Below are 20,402 nucleotides of genomic sequence, written 5' to 3' on the forward strand. Positions count from 1 at the left end.
GGGAGGGGTCTCTTTCCCCCATGAATATTTGGGTCTGGGGCCCAAGCCCAAAGGATTAAAATGGACAGAGGGAGAGCTATGGATGGGGACACAGGGTCCATGTGGACAAGGGTGTCAGGGGACCTCCACTGGGGTGGGGGACCCATGGAGACAGGGAGGCGAAGGCAGCCCTCCGGCAGTGCTGGGGAGTGGTGGGGAGGGGGTTCCACGCTTGAGCTCTCTGCTCCTCTTCCCTCCCTGCTGCCACCCCGCCTCACTCCCTACCTCAACCCCTTCCAAGGGTGCCTCAGAAACACCAACTTCTCGGGGCAGCTCTTGCCCCAGATGCCGAGAGACCAGCTTGGTGGCCATGGACTTTTGTCTATGGGAGACCCACGGGGGTCAGGGGCGACTCATTCTAATAGCCCCTTCGTGCCTCCCACAGGCAACGATTTCCCACCCCAGAACGAGCATTCGTTCTGGAGCTTCTCCCATGGAGTTTGGGTCTTGCCGAAGGATTGAGGACCTGGGTCTATTGACCCTGATTGAGCGAGGGAGAGGAGCTCACAGCCTGAGAGGGTCCACTCACCGGTTTGCCATCGAGCCCAATGGGACCCTGAAAGAGGAAAGAGGCCACGTGTCAAGACAGCAGCGCAGGTTTCCTGCCAAAGAGGCTGCCCGGGCTGTGGTTAAGGGCACGGGTTCTGGACTCCAAGTTGGAGTTCAAGTGTCTGCCTGACCACTCACTGGTTATATGACCGTGGGTAAGCTTAAGCCTCAGTTTCTTGTTCTACAGTGGGGTTAACAGAGGGGTCTCTGTGAGGAGTGAGCGAAGTGCCACTGTCCTCTACCAGGCACGAGGGACAGCCTGGTGGATGACAGTCACCAGGGCGATCACAGACCTAGTTCCTCCTCCTGACCTCGACTGCAAAGTGAACTATACCTTGCTAGAGAGCTGGGGGCTGGCTAACACCAACGCCTGCCCGGGGAAAAGGAAGAGCTAGCTGCTCCCCTGTCCTCCACCGTAGAACCTGTCTTGGACCCCTGGGGCAGGGTTCACAGGCACCTGGATGGCCCCATGACCACTTCGTGCAGGCAGGTCTCCTCTCCAAGCCAGGTCAGCGGTTGCTTCCTGAGGTTTGTCATCTGTTCCATGTTCCCGTGTCCTGCTGGGGTTTACCCAGCCTGTGACTTGCCTCGCCTGTCCCTGTCCATTGTCACTTCCTTCCCCCATGACTGTCCCTGTCCTCTCTTGCGATCTGGGCCAAATGCCAGCTACTCTCCTCAGTGGCTCTCCGGGAGAGGCTGCAGGAAAGGGTCCTTACTGACCAGAGTTTGGAGGGTCAAGAGCAGCTTGAGGGCTGGCCCCACATGAAGTTTAACCCAGCCAGGCCCAGGGGTCACCGGGGACACAGCCCATCTCAGCCCTCCCTACTTACCGGAAATCCAGGGAAACCTCGAGTGCCCGGCTGACCCTGGAAAGAGCAGAAGAGTGAGGATGGGCCCAGGAAGTTAGACTGAGTCCCCTTTGCTCCCAGAGTGCCTGCGGGTTCCCTCCCACTCTTCTGGGGGGAGATCCTCCCCACAGTGAGCTGTCTACCAGGGAGGCTGGAGAAAGATGGAAAGGAATACCAGAGGAAGCCTTCCCCAGGGTATGGGGAAAAGGAGGGGTCCAGCCTCCTTCAGGTCTCCCTGGGAAGCAGAGCTGAGAGCTCCTCAGGGCCTCCATGCCCTGAACCCCGACATGTGAACAGGGAGCTGGAGGGCACGGACCGGCCCACCATACCCTGAACACCCCAGCTGTGATCTTCTGAGTCCATTTTATTTACACAGTCATTGCCCCGGGCCATGTACATGAGGGTGGTTTGGATAGCAGAAGCCAACCTTCAGAAGGGGTGTTTTTAGGCCACATGGGTCAGACTGCTCGTTTTTCTCTCGCCCTGGCCAGCAGACCCCACCACCTGCTGTTGGGCAATCTCGGGGCCCCCCGGTCATTGTATCCATTCAGGCCCATTATCCTGTAGGTGCAGGGTGCCACACAGGTAGGCGTTTGGGCTGGAGACTAGAAGCCACCGGTCATAGCCCAGGACAGGAATGCCCAAAGACCTCTGCTCAGGGGACACAGCTCAGTGGGAAAGGGACCCTGCCATCAGGGTGGAAGCGTCGGTCAAGTGGGGAGTGAGCCGCGTCCTACAGGGTCGGGATGCGCTTGTGGCAGGCGGCCCAAGGGCAGGAGGGAGGAGATACCGCTCACATGTCAGAGGGCCCCAGGCTTCGCTCCTGTCAAGGGTGAGTGATGCTAAGAATAGCACTAAGGAGAAAACCCGGAAACCCTGCGCTGTGGCCTCTGGAACCTCACAGTGTAAACTTTCAACTACTCTGCATGCCGAGAGGCCCGAGGAAAAAGGTCAGGAGGAGAGGATTCCAGAAACATCTTCAAGTTCCACTCGGGAAGATGTTTACACGGTAAGGATAATCACATGGTTTGCTAATTACAGAGCCTGCCCGGGAGCAGGCTCCATCTCCCCAGCTCAGAGCCAAATCCGGGGCTAACCAAGGCTTTTTCGGGACCTTGGGAAAAATGTTGTCATTGACCAAATGGAAACCGGGGCTCTACTTTATGGAGATGCTGGGCTGGGTAAGGCACCCGGGGAGGCCTGGAACTGGATTTTAATCTACATCTCTTCAATTACACGCTGAAGCTGGACCTCTCTCGCAGTGTTTACAGGCGGGTCATTTATCGGTGAACTGCCCGCTTGTGTTCCTGTCAATTTCCCCTCACTTGTTTGTTTCCCATTGACCCAAGGGCAGCTCTTCGTCAAGGACGCTAACTCTTTGAGACCACGTGCATCGCCAATATTCCTTCCAACCCGGCATTTGTCTTTTTCAAGCTGTATTTCCCGCCCGATGGAAGTTTTGCATTTGGGCGGACAAACTTATCAATCTTTCTCTATGGCCATGTTTCTAGGGGACCTCCCCAGTGCGGACTTCATAAATGTCTGCTCACACTTTGTCCTTGTATTTTAGTTTCGTGTTTTACTTCTAAAACATTTTTTTTTTTCTTTTGTCAGAGAGAGTGAGCACAGGCAGACAGAGTAGCAGGCAGAGGCAGAAGCAGGCTTCCTGCTGAGCAAGGAGCCCAATGTGGGACTCGATCCCAGGGCCCTAGGATCATGACCTGAGTCAAAGGCAGCCGCTTAACCAACTGAACCACCCAGGCGTCCCATCGTGTTTTACTTCTAAGTATTTCATCCATTTGGTATTTATTCTGGTATAACAAGTGAGGTACAGATTCATCTTTTTTTTTTTTTTCTTTCGCTTTACCTTTTAGTAAATGACTTGTCCCCTAGCCCAGCATCATCTCCTAAACAATCTATTTTCCTCTTCCTACTGTGAAATGAAACTTTTACCAGGGACTAACTTCCCAGATGCATTTGGCTGTATTTCTGGCCTCCCCATTTTGTTCTATTTAACTGCTCTGTTTTTATAATACACTGGATATCTAGTAGAACAACCAGTCCTCTCCTGCCCTATTCCCCTTACTCTTTTTTTCAGAATTTTCCTAACATCCTTATGAAAGTTTACTTTTTTCTCCCCAAACGAAATGAACATTATTCTGTTGGACTCCCAACCCCCATAAAAATTTCACTGGAATTAGGATCGTATTAAAATTATGGATTATAAATTTATTTGTAAATTAGTAATGGATTAATACTATGTCCTTCCATGTAAGAACAAGGGACACAAACTTTACATTTCTTTCCAAATCTCTTCCCTTAATTCAAGGCCAGGGCGGAGAGGGAGCCACGTGGATCCCTGCTTTTTGGAAGTGAACCCCAATGTCTACTCCTACTTGCGATTTGTGTGGGGTAAATCCACATAGGCAGACAGAAGCTTAAGTCTCCCTTTCCTTCTTTCTGACCCCTGAAAGAGGGTCAGTCCTGTATCTGCCCAGAGCAGGCCTCCCACTCCACGTCAAGGCTGACTATCTTTCAAACAAAACCCCGTGCTGGTCAGTATTTAATTGTTGGCTGAGGTGACAGGGAGTGGAAGAGAAGAGCCCTGCTTTGTACAGCATTTGCTAATCTCTGTGGTGTAAATATACCTCCCACCATGGCTGATTTTAAGCTATCAACGTGATGCCACTGAGCACAGAGTTGGGAGGGGGTGTGTGTGATCTGCTCTTACGAACCCGGTGAGCCAGCTCCAGCTCTGACCTCCAGCAACAAACGGGGTGGAGGGGCAACATCTCCCTTTGGACGTGACAAGGACATCTCAAGTTCATCACTCACTTTCTGGTTAAACTCATCTTCCCCAGCAAAATCCTCTCCCCTATCTGGAGAATGCTACCACCGTCCACTTGGTTACTCAAGTCAGAAACGTGGAGTCACCTTGAACTCCTTCTTTCTCAATCCTCACTTCTGTCGTTAGTGAATCAGCCAATTCCACCTCCAAAAGGTGCCACCAGCCCAGCCCTTGATTATTGCAAACGTCTCCCAGCCAGCCCCCCACCTGCAGCTGCTTCTAAACACGTTCCATGCCGGAGCAGGGAGGGACAGGACATCTTTTCAGACTGCACATCTGATCACGTCCATCCTCAGCTGAACACTGCAAGGCTCTCCGCGGCCCTCAGGATAGAGTCCCGACTCCTGAAGACCCTGTCCTGGTCTTTCTCCACCAGGCCCTGCTCCCCTCGCTAGCCTGCCCTTGCTCTACTATGCAAAGCACTTTCCCTGTTTCCTGGCAGTTTATAAGAACCTGTTTTCCCTGGGGGGTGGGGATGGGGGGCTCCTCCCCGGCCTCAAATAACCTGGGAACCTCTGTTCTTCCCTGATCACCATTTACTTAATCCTCCCTTTCCTGGAAGCCTTCTCTGTCTGCCCCCACCCTAAGGCAGGTGCCTCCGCCACGTGGGCACTGCTCCCTAGCCATCATGGCTGAGCACGGTCTGTACCCTAATCAAGATGGGCTTCCTGGTCTCTCTGAGCAGGGACAAGCAGGGTGGGTCAGATTTTCACTGTCTACTCAGCACCTAGCCTCCAGTTGGTGCCTAATAAATATTAATGATCTGAATAAGCAAAGAAACCCTCAGTGGGTGTATGGATCCAGCCTGGGGTATCTCCTTGTGAGTGAGGGCTGAGAGTTCCTCAGAGCCCTGAGAGCTCCCTCCTGGCCCCTGAAGACAAGCTGAGGGGCTCAGGGAGGGAGTGGGCTCCCCTTGAGATGGGGAGGGTATCTCCTAGCCTGGCAGATGACCTGCTCGGTGTCCGCTGGGCCAGCCAGAGTCCCGGCCTCCCCCTCGCTGTAATGGGGCACCCCATTCCAGCATCTTGCTCATTGGAATGTAAACCGTCCTTTTCCAAAGTTCCCAGCTGGCTCCCCCTTGGGTCCGACTATTTAGGAAGAAGCTCCAAGAGAGGAGGCAGGTGGCCCTTGAGGGTGACAAGGCTGGTTCTTATTAGGAGCATTTATTCTGAGCCCTTTCTAGCTGAGTGGAAAGCCACACGTTCCCCATAATCCTCGGCCCTACAGAGGGCTTGCCTACTTGGCGTCTCCCCTTTATGATGAACGTTCCCTTTGTCTTCCCCTGCCCCCCTGCTCTCACCAGCTCTGGATGGCTTCCCGGGAGGAGCTGACGTGCTTGCTCTGGTCTCCAGTGAGGACTCAGAAAGGTCCAGTCATCTGGGTGTGGGCACCCACACAGGTGAAAGGGGAAGGGGGCGGGCATGGTTAAGCCTCCTGGTACTATACCTCCTGGTACCTACCACCAAGGCTGCACCCACACGGAGAACCGTTTCTTCTCCTGAAGGTAAATATCCCTTTAAAAGAGTAGAGCTTGAAACATGGAAGAAAGGGTTGCCTCGAGAGCGGCAGGAAGCAAAGCTGGCCCAGCCCAGGGTCTAGCCCTGAGCTGCTGAGCGGTCTCAGGTGCGTTGTGAAACTCTGTCTCCTTCTCTGGGAGATGGGCTGGCAGGCCTGCCCCATCACCTTGTCGGGAGGACTGACAGAGGCCTGGGCATAGGCGGGATCTCGGCATAGGCGGGCTCTCTCAGCACAGGCCCTAGGACAGGGTAGGTGCCCACGGGATGGAATTTATCTGTGTTACCTGAAGAGAAGCTACTTTTCGCCACTAGAGGCAAATCCTGGGCAGGGTACGGTTCCTCATCACGTGCACTGATCTAGAAGCCAGGGGATCTGAAGCAGACCCCTGCCCCCGAGCGTGTTCTCAGAAGGGGGGCCTTTTCAACAACGTTTCTGTAACTCGTTGGCGTGACACTGCCAAAAGGGTGTCAGAGGACTGGAGTGACTGACCCAGGGGGATCTGAGATGAGACTGGGAGGCAGGCCGGGGTGCTGGCCAAGGGGTAGGGCCCGTATTCTGTTACTCTTCGGTCCACCTCACAGGCCTGCCCTGGCTTGGTCCCGGCCATCAGAACCTGGGGACTGGCTTTCTCGGTGACCTTCTCACCTCCTAGGGGCCCCCGGGCTGAGTGCCACCTTTGGCAGGAGCTGCTGGGCCCAGGGCGTGCGCGTGGCAGCTCCTCTGATGCACACGGAAGCTTACAGCCCATCCGAGCAATGGCCACATGAGCCCAGAGGCCCGGATGATGCCGGTTACCCCAAAGCCTGCCCATGTGTCATAGCAGGGAGCCCCGAGGCCCAGGCTGAGCACCTTAATCCCCAGGCGGCCACCCTCAAGGGAGTGACCCTGGGCTAGCTCCTCGGCCTCTCTGCGCCCAGATTTTCTCAGGTGATAACAGTACATACCGGTGGGCTTCTTGGGAGAATCGGGTAAGTTACAGTGTGCAGCCGTCTTGGGATGCTGCCTGCCACAAATTCTATGCCAAGGGTCAGTCCTTGAACATCATCGCTGGGGTCCAAGCCAGAGGGAATCTTGCCCAGGAAGCCAGGTCTCTGCAGCCCAGGACCTTTCCAACTCTGCCTCCAGCCTCGGCCCCTGCCCAGTCTGCCAGCCCTGCTTCCTAGCTCTGCCCTTTGGCTCCCCTCTCTGACCTGCCCCCCACCTCCCAGCAGCCCTGGTTGGCCAAGCCTCCTGTGGACAGGATTTAGCAATCTGCTCTCCGACCCCGCTCCCTAGACCATGGGTAGGAGATGCTCTGGCTTGCCACCGGCTCCCTCTGGTGAAGGCAGGGGAAGGGGCAGGCTGGGTTAGCCTCAGACTCCCAGAGGCTAGCCCTCTGCTTCCCTCACCCTCTCACTGTGCAGGCAGGACAGGAAAAGTGCACAGTGGAGCATGGAGATGGTGGCCTGATCTATGGGGGAAGCCCTGGGTGCCAAGCGTCTTGGGTTCGATTCCTGTCTCAGCCTCTATGTGTGGGCCCCTGGCCCCTCGCTGGGCCTATTTTGCCTTCTGAGGGGGTTGTGCTAGACCATTGCTGAGGGTTTTTTTACCCTGACATTCGGTGATTGCCCCGATGCCCTGTGCTTTGGGCTTTCCTTCCCACAGTCACAGTGTCTTCCCACATCATCACCCTGTCCCCCTTTGGTCCCTGAGGAAACATGTCAGAGGGGAAGCCTCCGATGTCCCTGAGCCCTCGGCCAGTGGGTAGAAGCGAGTAAGAACCAGGACTCAGCAGGTTGCACAGAAAGGGGCCTTTCAGGATGAGTGGTGGGTGAGGCCTCTGCTGAGACCAGGAGTGGGCATTTGGGGCAGTGGATCTGAACACTGGGTATCTGCTGGGCGTCTGCTCCACGGGCTTCTGAAAACAAGGCCCATCCCCCTAGAAAGCTGGAGCAGCCGTCTGGGGAGCAGTGAGCATTTTCTCCACTGCCTGTAAGCAATAGGGTCACCTCACAGCTGTGGCTTCCTGGCCAAAGGGTGGCCCTTGCGAGCCCTCCCGAGAGGTTGTAATTTAGGTATATTTAGGCAGGCCTGGCCTGGTTGACCACATCACAGGCGGTGGCCAGCAGGCCCAGAGGCAGAGCTGGGACTCGTTCCCCCTCCACCCAAACCCTTGTCATTCCCTGGCCCAGCACCCCCACCCTGAAGAAGAGCAAAAGCCACTTACTGGGGGGCCTCGGGGGCCGATGATGGACACGCCGGCATCTCCTGGGGCCCCCTGTGGGAGCCAGAGAGGGGAGAGGGAGAGGGACAGGGGCCCGGAGTGGGCGTTGGGCAAAGGAGGAGGGAAAGAAAGGAGCTGGCAGGTGGGGAAGGGGAGCGGGGTGGGATGGGGTGCCCAGCCAGGGGCCAGGAAGTCAGAGGGGGCCAGGAGGGGGGAGGTGTGGAGGGAAGTGGAGGACCAGAGGAGACACAGGGGCAAACGGAGCATCCAGGAGGGAGTGAGAAGGGCAGCGAGAGGCCGGAGGAAGAGGGAGGAGAGGTGAGTGGTAGCATGAGATGTGGGACAGAAGACAGAGGGCAGGTAGGACCCCGGCAGAAGAGGGAAGAAGGAATTCAGCACAGGGATGAGCAAAGGCAGCACGGGAGGCAGCACGGGGAGGGGAAGGGCACACAGCTCAGCTATGCCGCTCAGACCCCAGAGGCCTCCCCCAGGCCCTGCCCCGCTCCTTCCCAATTGCCCAGCCCCACCCTAGCCTCAGAGCCCCTGAAGCCTTTGTCCGCACCCCAGCCCCCGGATGCCCATTGTGGCGCCCGCCCCTGCAACAGGTGAGCGTGGCTGCCCCATGGGTGGTGTTGCTGATAACAGAGGTGGGGATAAGTCCACGCTTGCTGTGTGGGTCCCACGGCCCTGAGCCCGCAGATGGAAGTGGCCTCGGAGCTCCTAGTCCTGATGTGACACAGAGAGCCAGAATTTTCAGCCCCAAGAGGATGTAACACCCGTGTGTGTGTGTGCGCGCATGTGCGCACGCGTGTGCACACACGCACATGCATGGGAGCTGGGGGCAGGGAGGGTGACAGAAAGATGAAGGTATAGGGGATGCAGAGCGGGGCAGAGATGATGCCCTGGCAGAAGGATCCAGGCTGTGCCCTGCTGCAGGGACGGCCGGCTGCTTCTCCACACCAGGAACCGCCCCTTCCTGGGAGAGGAAATGCCCAGGGCCTCCCTCCCAGGCCCTGCTCTGGCAGACAAGTCACAGAACCTTTCCCAGTCCACATCCATCCTCTGTTCTGCTACCTTTCCAAGCAAAGGACCTAAATGCATTCGTGACTGTCATGCCTCACGCCCAGGTGAGCAGTGAGCTCAGATCCTAACTGTTCAGACCGCGGCAAGGATACAGTAATTGTTACACAAGGCAGAGTAGTGTCATGTTAGGAGCCAGAACCCCGGGTTTGAAGCCTGGCTCTGCTCTCTCCCAGCTTTTCACCTTGGGCTGCTTAACTTCCTTCTGCCTTGGTTTCTTATCTGTAATGCAGGCGAGAGGGAGAATAGAACCTGTCTCCTGGGACCGGTGTGAAAGTTTCATGAGATAATGTTGTAAAGTGCTTAAAAGAACGCCTGAGGCATGAAGGGGCTGGAAGTGTTTGCAATTGTCCCTACGTCTCTACACTCTCTACACCATTGACCATGGTCCTCATCTTTCTCCCGGCAGCGTGGAACCCCAGGAGGGGACCCTGTGAGGCTGGGGCTCATCTCCAGCTCTGTCACTTGCTGCTGTGTGATCTTGGGTCTGTGAAGCTGCCTCTCTGTGCTCTCATGTGAATGAGAATATTAAAGCCTCCTTGGAAGGGCTGTGTCCGGGTTAGCTGGGAGAACAGAGGCAAAATACCTCTGCACTTGGAGGTTTGTGCTTAGTGCATCGTAGCTGCTAATGTTTTGCTGCCATTGTCATTATTTTGGAGACGGACAGACTCTCGAAAACACACACTGCAAGGGACAGACAAAGAAGTACTGAGCTGGGCATCAAGAGGTCTGGCTTCCCACCCCTGCTTGTCATTATTGTTGTGGGACCTTCAGCAAGCCCCATCCCTACTCTGGGCCTCAGTTTCCTTCTCTGTAAAGTGAACTGGTTAGATGTGTTGCTCCCTGATCCCTCAGGATCCACCAGGGCTAATGTTCCAGAACGGTCCCTTGGGCTTCTGGCTTTGGAGGGGGCTGTGCTCTATGCCCCTGGGAGACTCTCTGGGGTAGCACGAAGAGAATCTCTATGTCTGAGGGCACCAGCCGTGGGCTGGGGAAGGACTAGAGCCAGCTGCCCCAAACAGCCGTCGAGATCCCCTTGCCTTGGGGAAGGGGGACGGCGAGGCCACAGTTAGCCTTGGCGTGTGGGGAGACCCATGCCGGAGGGAAGCTGGGTCCTTAGCTGGGAGTCAGGGGCCTGGATGCCGGGCTGGGAGAGCCCGTGAGGGCAGAGGGCTAGGGCCTGCATGCTGGGGAGAGGGGGACTGAGATGGGGGCCTCTGGAAGCCCCCCCCCAGGGGTCCAAGGGGAAGAGACTGGGGCGGAAGGATGGAGGACAAAGTGAGGACTCACCTTCTCGCCTGGTTGGCCCTTTACTCCCTGGGGCAGCGGCATGCAACACAGGGTGGAGGAGAGAGAGGGGAGAGAAAAGAGAAGGGGTGAGAGAGAGGCACACGCAGGAATCTGTGTTAAAGGCACAACGACCAAACAAAAGGAATCGCTGAAAAGTAAGAAACAAAACAAAACATCGATGCTGACACATGACAAGTCTGGCGTCCGACAGGCACAGTGCATGGATCGCTTCTGCCTCACCCCCGGGGTCTGGCCCCAGCCAGTCGTTCCAGATGGCAGAGAGAAACAGTGGCAGGAGACTTGTCTCTGTGTGTGTGTGTGTGTGTGTGTGTGTGAGAGAGAGAGAGAGAGAGAGAGACAGAGAAAGAGAGAGAGAGACTGACCTATCCAGGTCAGAAAGTCACCCTGAGAAGCCATGAGAAGCCACGTCCCCTGCTGATGGGGTCACTTGAGGAGGCAGTGGTTTGGGGGGAGTGGGCATGAGGGGGACCTTGCCCAAGGACTGTGTTGTGACATGGAGTTTAGTTGGTTTGAAGGTCCTAATGGGCACCAAGCATACAATTTTGCCAAACTACACGTGCAAGAAGCCATCAGGGCTGGCCAGGCAAGATGTCGGGAGAGGGAATAAAGGAATATAGAAGACAGATGGCAGGACACAGACATCTGGGAGGAGGGAGGATGGGTCTGGGATGCAGAGGAAACTGGGCAGTCGCTAAGAACCCCTGTAACCATAGTGAGGAGTGGAGAGACAGCTCCGATCTACCCTAACCCACCGAAGCGCCTGGCTGTGCTGGGGGGAAATCAGGCACTTCACACCCCCAACCCCCTCTCCTTATCAGGTGGCTCAGGCCAGGACTCCTACTGGGTAGCCAAATGGGTCCATTGGCACATGGAAACCCCCAAGTGGTTGGAAAACAGCCTCCTGTGGCCTTCCCTCTTGCCCCTACCCCTGAGGCTCAGAACTCAGGTGGGCGCTTCCTGGGGACACAGGTCCACAAGGGCCCAAGAAGGAGGGCAGGAGCGGGGAGGGCTGGCTGCAGAACTCAGAGTGTAAGGTCCTGAAGCCCACCTGTTGGGAGCCAGGATCTCGGCATCAGACAGTTGGCTTGGGTTCAAGTCCCAACTCCACCCCCCACAATGTAGGTAAACTGAGTCTCAATGTGCTCCTGAAGGGCTCCGGCAGAGAACTGGCCTGCCTCAGGCCCACGCATGGCATGAGAGAACTGAAGCAGAGGGACAGGGTCAGGCAGGACCCTGGGAAAGACTCTTTACACCTGAGCCTCAGTTTTCTCATCTGAACAATGGGGGCGGAGATTGTGCCTGCCTCAGGCATCTCTTGGGACCAAATGAGCTGACGCAAGTGGGGCTCTCGACACAAGGCCCAGTGCAGAGTGAGCACTCTTGGGCGTTAGCTGTGATTTGGAGGCTTTTCCTCCAAGCACCAGCTCACACCAGGCAAGCAAACTCCCGCAAGGATGCCAGACCCAGGCCTAAGGCCGACCCGTGAGGAGGCGAGGTCATGAGGCAAGGTATGTGAGTGGCACAGAAGGATGGCATGGGGGCATGGGAAGGGAGTCGGGTGCGGGGGTGCCTGAGGGAGCCAGGGTGGAGGTTGAGGCTGGTGGGGAGGTGGGGGTAGATGGGAAGCGTAGCTTGGGCACATCCTAGACTCGCTCGGGACTGGTGAGGCTGGCGTGTGGCCACCACCCACCTGGGCTGCCCTCAGTGCCGGAGCTGCCCCTTCTAGCCCCTTGGAGGTTAGCAGCCACCGGGGACAAACCTGGCGCTGGGACCCCGAGGCCTACGGTCAGCCTTCCCATTTCTGAGCTCTACCCTCCCTGTAGAACATTCCTGCTTCCCTTTCTTCATCTTGAGTTTTCAGTAGGAAACATTCAGTGGCTCACTCCCAGCCACCTGGGGAGGACTTGGGGGCACCATCTGGGAGCCAGCCCTGTCCCCACCAGCTTCTCTTCTCTGTCCAAGGGAAGGCGCCTCTGGAAGGCGGCCCCGTTGCGGCTTCCGTAGGGCAACTTGAGGCTACATTTCTTACCATCTGGTGCCGCTCCTGCTGGGGTGGTTAGTGGCAGAGCAGCTGGAAATCTAAGGGTGAGCTGCCAGCCTGGGGATGGGGTGGGGGGCAGAGTCAGGGGGGAGTCCTGCTGATGTCAGGAGGGGCTTGGGCTTGGGTGATCGACAAAGAACTTTATCAGTACTACTGCCTGCGTTTTTCCTCTGCTGTGGCAGCTATCTGGAGAGTGAAGTCATACAGCAGGAGCCAAAGGATGGGGAAAAAAATTTCTTCCCTTCTTTCCTCCTGCCCCTCTCTGAAGCTGACTTGGGTGGGGGAAGACAGAGGTCTGACCCCCTCCTTGGGGCCGGGGAGGTTGCTATGGATCGGAAGACAGGCCGGCACGAAGAAGCAAGCGGAGAGAAATGCGCCAACTCACCACACGTCCAGGCATCCCAATGGCACCTTTGTCCCCCTGATGAAGGAGGCAGAAACAGTTAGATGTGGCTGGAGACAGGCCAGCATGTGAAGGACCCCATGGGCTAGCTGTGCACTCAAGACCTGCTTTGCATGAGCACTTAAGATGATGCCTACTCAGTCCCTAAGGACAGTTAGGCAAGCAGCCACCCCTATCACCGTCCACACTCAGAACAGTGCTGTGGAAAGTGCACTAACGTAGGAGTCTGGTCCCCAGCCTGAACCTCCGTTTACCTATGTGTTTCCTGATTCGTCCAAGGCCCTTTCTCTTTTACACTTCTGCTGTCACAGTTGAGTCTGGCTATGGGCAGGATGTGCTATATCTTTGTCCCGCTCAACTCCAAGGCACAGAGCAGAATGAGTGGTTGACCCATGTGACAGGGGAGTGGTCTATTTGGCCAGAGCTGAGGAGCAGGGCCGTGTCCCCAGGCCCTCTGTCTGAGAAGGCTGCGACAGAGTCCTTCTCCCTGCCCTCCTCTCGGCCACCCCGGCACCGACCAGAAGGGCAGTGAGCCACGTGGATAGAGCCACACCCCAAGTTTCAGCTGCTTGGAGGGACGTACTTTGTTTCATAGCCAGGAGTTACCTCTTCTCACTCTGGAAATCTGCTTAGTAAGTTTTGTTCCTCTCCCTTTTGGTAGAAAACATTTTTTTGCAATCATAAGTGTGCAGACATCATAAAAGCTGGGGTGGGGCGTGGGGTTTGCTAGGAGTCTAGAAGGACATAAAGTAATGGGGGCCCCAAATCAGATGGTGTCTGTCACGGCTTCCTGGGCAGGAGAGAGCTGGGCTTGTCAGTTCCCCTGAAGGGTGTGGGCGCTTCTGGGCAATTCTGCGTCTGCTGACCCCCCCAACTGAGACAACACACCTTGAGGGACAGTTTAGCATCTCAGCATGTATGTGGGTATACCCGAGAACAGCAAGCACTCTGAAATTAGGGTCTTAGGCACACAGGTGTGTGGTGTCTCTAGTAGATCGTTTACCCTTCGCCCAAGAGTGGGGGGGGGCAGCGTTGGTGAGAAGACTGGTTCTCCTTCTGTACCTCCCTGAGCACCTGTGTCTCTCTCAAGGGGCTGCTGGGAGGATGGCAGGCGATGGTGCCCCTAGAAGGCCTTCTCTCAGGGCTTGGCACCTGGGCCATGTTGCATAATCGAGGTCTACATGCCGTGAGCCCAGCCTAGCTGTGGGCAAGTGAAATGTGCAAGCGTGTTTGTACTTCATCCTTTTTGCATTTCACAAGGGGCCGGCAGCAGCAGGTCTTTTTGTGGGTCCCTCCGAGGTTCCCCCATGTGGAAGCACAAGCGGCTGTCCACCCTTCCTGCTGAGGACACCAGGCCTGCCGCGCGCTGGCTGTGACTCCCCCTCGGCCCACTCACTCTGGAGCTTTTGAATGATATTGCAGGATGTGCGTTTTGCTTTCTGTCCATCTCTTTTTAAAAAACTAATGGTCTTTGCAGTCCTGGCCATAAAATGCTCTGGTTAGGGACAGGCATGGAAGGGCCAGAGACTGGGAACTCTGCGCGGCAGCCCCGGCTCAGTGAATTGCCCCCAAATGCTTTTTAAAGGTGGACGTTGTCAGAAAAAACAAAGTCTGCCCACGTTCTCCCCAGTCATCTGATCTTTCCCCTCCTTGGATTTCATGGGACCGAACCGCCCGTCTTCCTTTGCTCCGGGGCTTGGTGCTTACTGGGAGAGTTTCCAATTTCAAAGCTAAACACCCTCCCACATGCATTTCATTAAGAAAGTCACTGTTGGACATGAATTCTAGAAGCTGCTAGATTAGTCAAGGGGTCACAGTGTGATTCATGTCGAAAAGAAGAGGAACTGGGATGCATAGAAGGATCTGGAAGCCGATGGTTGGCGCAGGGAGGGCAGCTCGCCTCTGCCCTCGGGTTGCCTACTGCATCTCGCCCGACTCCCCAAGCCATCCCAGAGACGGTGGTATCCAGCACTCAAGGCATCTATGCCCTAGGCTACATCCCACAGAGCCATGTCTCTGAAGACTTAAAAGACTTCTCAAACATCAAGCATGGACTGCAGGAAACAGAGGTATGAAATTTATGTGACAACATGGCCCCCACAGGTCTCATCGGAAGCTTGGACAGTTGGACGAGGTATTCTACCTCTCTGAGTCTCAGTATCCTCATCTATAAAATGGGTATGAGTTTTAATGGCCATTTCACTGAGTTGTCGAACAAATCAAAAACATGAAGAGTGAGGGGCAGAGTGCCTAGCCTGGACAAGGGTCAGTAAGGGTTGGCTGTCAGTATTACTTCTACTTTGAATCCAAAATCCCCACAGTTACTTGGCTCAGCCTGTCTAGCATTCAGAAATGGTAACTGGGGGGGGGGGGGGACGGGACAAAGTTTTTGAGTCTCCTTCTACTGGAGGTCATAGGACAAAAGAGGGGAAGTGGTCTTAAGCTATGCCTGTATGCAGGAGAATAGCCATTAAGGCCAGTGGGCTGCCTCCCCTTACAGCCCCCATTAGAGAGCCTTCAGTCTAGAGGTCAAGTCCATCCAGACTCAGAAGGGCCCGCATGTGGTCATCCACCTGCCAGGGACCCCGGGAGGGCTACCCAGGAGCTTCACCCTTGGCTGTAGGTTAGAGGTGCTGGAGAGAGCCCTCTCACCCAGACACACTTGAAGGAAAGCAGCCACCAAGCCTAGCCAGCCCTTTGGTGTGAGGAGAGCAGAAGAGAGAGATACAAAGGAAGGAAGAAATGAAAGCTACTTACCGGGATGCCAGGTCTTCCAGCGGGACCCTGAAATAAAGGGAGGAAAGAGCGGGGTTTATGAAGGTCAAGGTAGTAAGACTTGAGCATTCCACATTGCCCAATCAGCTGTGTGGCCTGAAGTCCCTTGTGCTCTAGAAGCCTCTGTTATTTTATGAACAAAATGAAGGCAGGACCTTGATCACTAAGCTTCCTTTCAGTTTTAGCATTCGTTCATTTATTCATTCATTCATTCAGAAAAGCAGTTAATGGGGGTCTCCTCCATTCCCTTGCACCCCAGGGAAGGTGCAAGCAAAACAAAGACAAGAATGTCCCCTCTCGTGTCTCTGTCCCTCATGATTCAAGGATCATTAAGGCTGTGGGGCTTACTGACGCCTCTTCTCTTTAAGCCTTTCTGCCTTGGCCAGGGTGGTATCCTACCACTCTTTCCTGGCCCCGTGGCTCTAGAAATCTGTCTTCCCTGACCACGCAGTGCCTTTCAGCCCTTCCCCCATTACTCTAGTTCTCCTGCCCAGCCCAACCCTGGGCACAGACTAAACGCTCCATGTAATGATCTGAAATCCCATTGGAAAGAAGAAGACCTTCCACAAAATGTGTCTCAGAGCTAATAATCATTACCGGACCAACATGCAGAGCGGGTGACTCAGGAACCAAGCAAATCCCAAGAGACTCGGGGCTTTTTCGTTCCAGCACTCAATTTCCAGATGGATCTGCTACAAGAGGGTGGCCACAAAATGGCTGGCATACAGCAAGTGCTAAATAAATGCTAGCTATTATGGTTACTGGAGAAGAGCCTTGGCAGGAGGCGTGTGCAGCTGGCCTTGGTTTCTCCCTGCGGAGATTTTGCTACCAGATGTGGTTTTTCTCCTTCCAGATATCCTGCTCTTCCTGCGAAGCCAAGGCAGGACCAAGCATGAGCCCCGGGGTGCTCCCTGGAAGGTAAGTCCATGTGCTGTTGGGCTGCTCAGGCAGACCCAGGAAGCACCAGGAATAAGTCACCCACTCTGGCCCTTGTTCCTGAGGGCATCCCGGAGGAGGTGGTGCAGTGCTTCACCCACAGAGAACTGAGGTCAGGCCCTGCCAGGGAGTCCTTGGAGGTTGCTGGGGAATGGCTCTTACGGGCACAGGACACGTCCCCATCTCTTCACTCTGCTTGATTTTGCCCCCACGGCACTAAAACGTAACCTCCCAAGGCAGGGATTTTTTCTGCATTGTTCATGAGTGTGTCTCCGGTGCCTGCAGAGTGCTGAGCTCTTGGTCGGTTCTTTGTTCCTATTTGTGAATGAATGAACTTGAGGGCAGATGCTCTGGATCTGGGAAGTCAGCCTCCTTTTCTGCTAGGCCCCCGGGGAAGACCGCTCAGACACCAAAGAGACTCTTTAACCCAGAGCTTTAGCACTGAGCCAGTACCCACTTCCTGCCACTTTTACGCTGCCTGATCCTGATGCCACCAGGGAGTGGTCGAGACGTGGGCCAGCCACCTCCTTCACATCCCAGGGAAGGGAACGGGCCTACTGAGGGTTTCCAACCCCACGCAGTGGGTCTACCCTGAATAGGGACCAAAGGGACAGGTTACTACTGCTCCTGTGCACCCACCACCTACTCGTCCTACCTCATCTGTACATGGGAGGGACTTCTCTCAGGTGTCAGTATCAGGAACATCTGTGTTTCACTCAAGTGCCAAGGATGCTCCTAATTTCCTACAGCCTGACTTGAACAACTCTGCTTTCCTCTTTGCTCTGGCCACCAGGGAGCTCGGAGCCCGGTTAGTGGTTTGTTTTGCATAAGATGTTGTCATGTCATCAGCTCTGAATCCCTTTGCTTTTCTGCCTCTGCTCTCCACCCTCCTCCATTGTTTCCATATCTCATTTGTAAATCACCCAGAGTATTTTTTTTAGAATAAGTTGGGTAGAAATAGATGAAATAATAAATGAATTAATAAAAACCTGCAGAATAATCATTCCCTCCTTAAAATTAAAAGGCTTACCAGAATCTTTGTGGATCATCTAGGATTTAAATGAGTTAGCATATTGTAACTGGAAATACGTTCTAACACACACTTGTGTGTGTATATGTAAATATACATATATACATGCATATATATTCCTCACAACTCCTAGAAGAGGCAAACACTATAACTCACCCCATTTTACAGATGAGGAAACTGAGGCACAGAAAGGTAAAGCAACTTGCCCTAGGTGACATAGGGCCTAGCTCGAAGTGGCAGAACCAGGATTTGGACGCAGGCATCTGGCTGCACAGCCCATGCTTGCAATCACTATGCAAACACAACAGTGCCTGACACTTTGTAAGTGCTAGCTAGGATTTCAGCAAGGACCACCTTCAGCCAGGGTGGCAGCTGGAGATCATATATTTCCCTGTATTCCTCCAGGGAAAGAGACCTCCCTACTTCCCACTACCCTCTGTTTCAGCCTCACAGCTCCCACTAAGAAGTTCTCTGAAATCTATAGCAGGCGTGGCCTGCAGATGTCAGCTCCAATGTGCCGACTCCAACGGACTGGGAGCGACTGAGCAAAGCATTATGTTAAGAAGCCTCCTGATTCATTAGCAATGTGTGCCATGGGCACGAGGTGGTGCACCGGGAGGTGGTGCCTATGATTTTTCTACTGTCTAAATGATTCCTGTAGCTACTTAAATCCATCCTCCTTGGTTGTGTTCTCTAGGCAGTGGCCATCCTGTGTCCTTGGGGACCTGGGTCTTCCAACTGGAGTACAGAGTTACGCCAGGAGGGGTTCTCCCAAGAGACACTCAGAGGGTGGTGACAGGAACTGCCACCAGCTGCCATCTCTCTATTCCTCAACAGCTGCCTCCTCAACAGCATTCTTCCTTCCCTCCAACAGCATGATATGAAGCAGATAGAACAGGGCTAGGAGGTGACCCCCACCCTGGCCAGCTTCCCATTTCCTCCATGTGGCTTCAACCAGGATAGGGTGAAGGTGCAGGTCACACCCAAAGGCTGTGTCCGGAAGCTACCTCGGCTCCTGCCCCTTGCTCCCAGTTCAGGTGGGGACCAGGCAGACAGGGACTGAGGGATGCCCATATCCTTCCCCACTGCATAGCCCCTAGGGCCAGCAGCACCTTCTCTGGCCAGAAGCTGTCTGGAGGTGAGGCTTGCTGATGCTCTCAGAAAGCTACATTCCTGGCAAGGCAGGGACCCCAAGCTGACCTGATGCTGGCAGGTTGGCCCCAGCCTGGTTGCAGGGGTGGAGGTGGGGTGCCGGGGGGGTGGGGTATTCTGGGGGAGCTTCTAGGAGTGGGGAACTGAGGACTCTTTTGGGCTTTGTCAAGAAAGAAGGGGAAAAGCGGCCCATTTCCAGCAGGTGGTCTGTTGAAATTTCCTATGGCAGAGTTTATTTTGGAAGATTGATGACAGGAATTGAGATCTGACATCTACAACACGCCATGATGAATCACGCCCCCGCTTGTGGGGACTGACACAATTTTCCTCTCTCCGTAAGCCGGCAGTCAGAGAGCTGGGCAGGATGGGCGGTGTGGGCTCAGCGTGCCTTTTCAGGACTAGACGGGATAGTAAATAATGGTCTGACAGCAAACAGGGCTGGCTGTTCTCGAAGGACAGAGGGAGAGAGGACCGACCGTGCACAGGCGGCTCTGAGCAAGGCCAGGAAACTTGACAAAGATCTGGGGTGGGGTCTCCTCCCTTTCAGCTCCAATCCCCAGCTACCCCAGAAACCTCTGGGCCTTTTGTTGGGGTATCAAATGCAGTCCTCAAAGAAGACGTGCTCCTATTCTCTGGATCTATTACTTCAGGGAGACAGTCTCCTTGGGCTCTTCTCAGGTTCTCTGGAAGCAACTGGGCTCCTGGCCCCGCCCTGGGCCTTAGGGTGACGCCAGGGGAAGGAGCCAGACCCGCAGTGATCTGTGCTGTCTCGCACTGTCTGCCCACTGAAACTGATCTGTCCCATCAAAATACCACCACCACCGACAACGACCACCTGCTAACCACCTAAGTTGGCCAGAAGGGAGCGGCCCACATACAAGGCAGCGTGCACAGCAGGTCCTAGGAAGCAGTCCACGCAGAGCCACGCGCTGACCTGTTTCCTGAAAGACCAGGAGACCTCTCAGGACCAGGGCTGAGTACAGATTATCTTTCTTCTTTCTCATACCTGGAGCTTCTTTGAGTCCAATTGCTTCCTCTGGGGACCAAGGAGCGGCCTAACAATGGGGCAAGCCTGCCTTTCAGATTGAAATTGGGACCAGCTGGGCCTGGGGGCAGCCATTGTAGGGCCCTGGAGAGGTGCAGTGGTGGTGGTTAAAAAGCGAAATGGAGGCCTCCATCTCCATCAAGGGATCCTGCACACTCCGGTGCATACGGACAGTACAGGGGCTCCCCTGGAAGACGGTGGGCCCAGCTGTCAGTCCCCCCTCCCAGGGCCCGGTTACCAGCAGGGAGCGAGGCCTTTGAGATGTGCAAGCCTGGAATGTGGCCGGAGTTACTTACAGGAGGTCCTGAAAGAGACAGAGAAAATGCCAGGGTCAGTGTCACACTGGGAGGACAGGCAGAGCCGCCTCAGAAGCAGTGTCCAAAAAGCCTTTGGCTGGGGGTTTCCATCTGGTCTGCGACGTTTGTATTTTCCTGGCCCGCCTTCCCCAATATAATCTCTCCCCCTCTATTTCATCTCCATATTTTCATTATTGGATGAGAAATCCAGAGGTCTGGGCCCCAGCGGGGCCCTAACTTCCCATCCCAGAAGATGGGCTCCTTGGGGCCCGCCTCAACCCCGGGGACACAGTTGCTTTGCAGAACACAGGGCCCTGGAAACCGAGGC

General features: G+C 55.1%; 1 protein-coding gene across 8 annotated transcripts in view; it reads right to left on the reverse strand.

Moving 5' to 3' along the window:
* COL13A1 (collagen type XIII alpha 1 chain) overlaps positions 1–20,079 on the reverse strand; it is an 83,616-nt gene extending 63,537 nt beyond the window's left edge. For 6 of the 8 annotated variants that reach the window (XM_059170054.1, XM_059170049.1, XM_059170052.1 and 3 more), the window contains exons 1-7: positions 20,075–20,079; positions 15,598–15,624; positions 12,823–12,858; positions 10,376–10,402; positions 8,009–8,140; positions 1,419–1,454; positions 569–595 (exon numbers count right to left, since the gene is read on the reverse strand). In XM_059170054.1, the coding sequence (XP_059026037.1) occupies positions 569–595; positions 1,419–1,454; positions 8,009–8,140; positions 10,376–10,402; positions 12,823–12,837 (237 nt within the window). In that variant the 5' untranslated portion in view covers positions 12,838–12,858; positions 15,598–15,624; positions 20,075–20,079. The remainder of the gene's footprint in view (positions 1–568; positions 596–1,418; positions 1,455–8,008; positions 8,141–10,375; positions 10,403–12,822; positions 12,859–15,597; positions 15,625–20,074) is intronic. The other 2 variants (XM_059170051.1, XM_059170055.1) reach the window with 2 other exon arrangements.
* Positions 20,080–20,402: the final 323 nt, after the last annotated feature.

Source organism: Mustela lutreola, chromosome 4 (assembly GCF_030435805.1).
Source record: "Mustela lutreola isolate mMusLut2 chromosome 4, mMusLut2.pri, whole genome shotgun sequence".
Lineage (NCBI taxonomy): Eukaryota > Metazoa > Chordata > Mammalia > Carnivora > Mustelidae > Mustela > Mustela lutreola.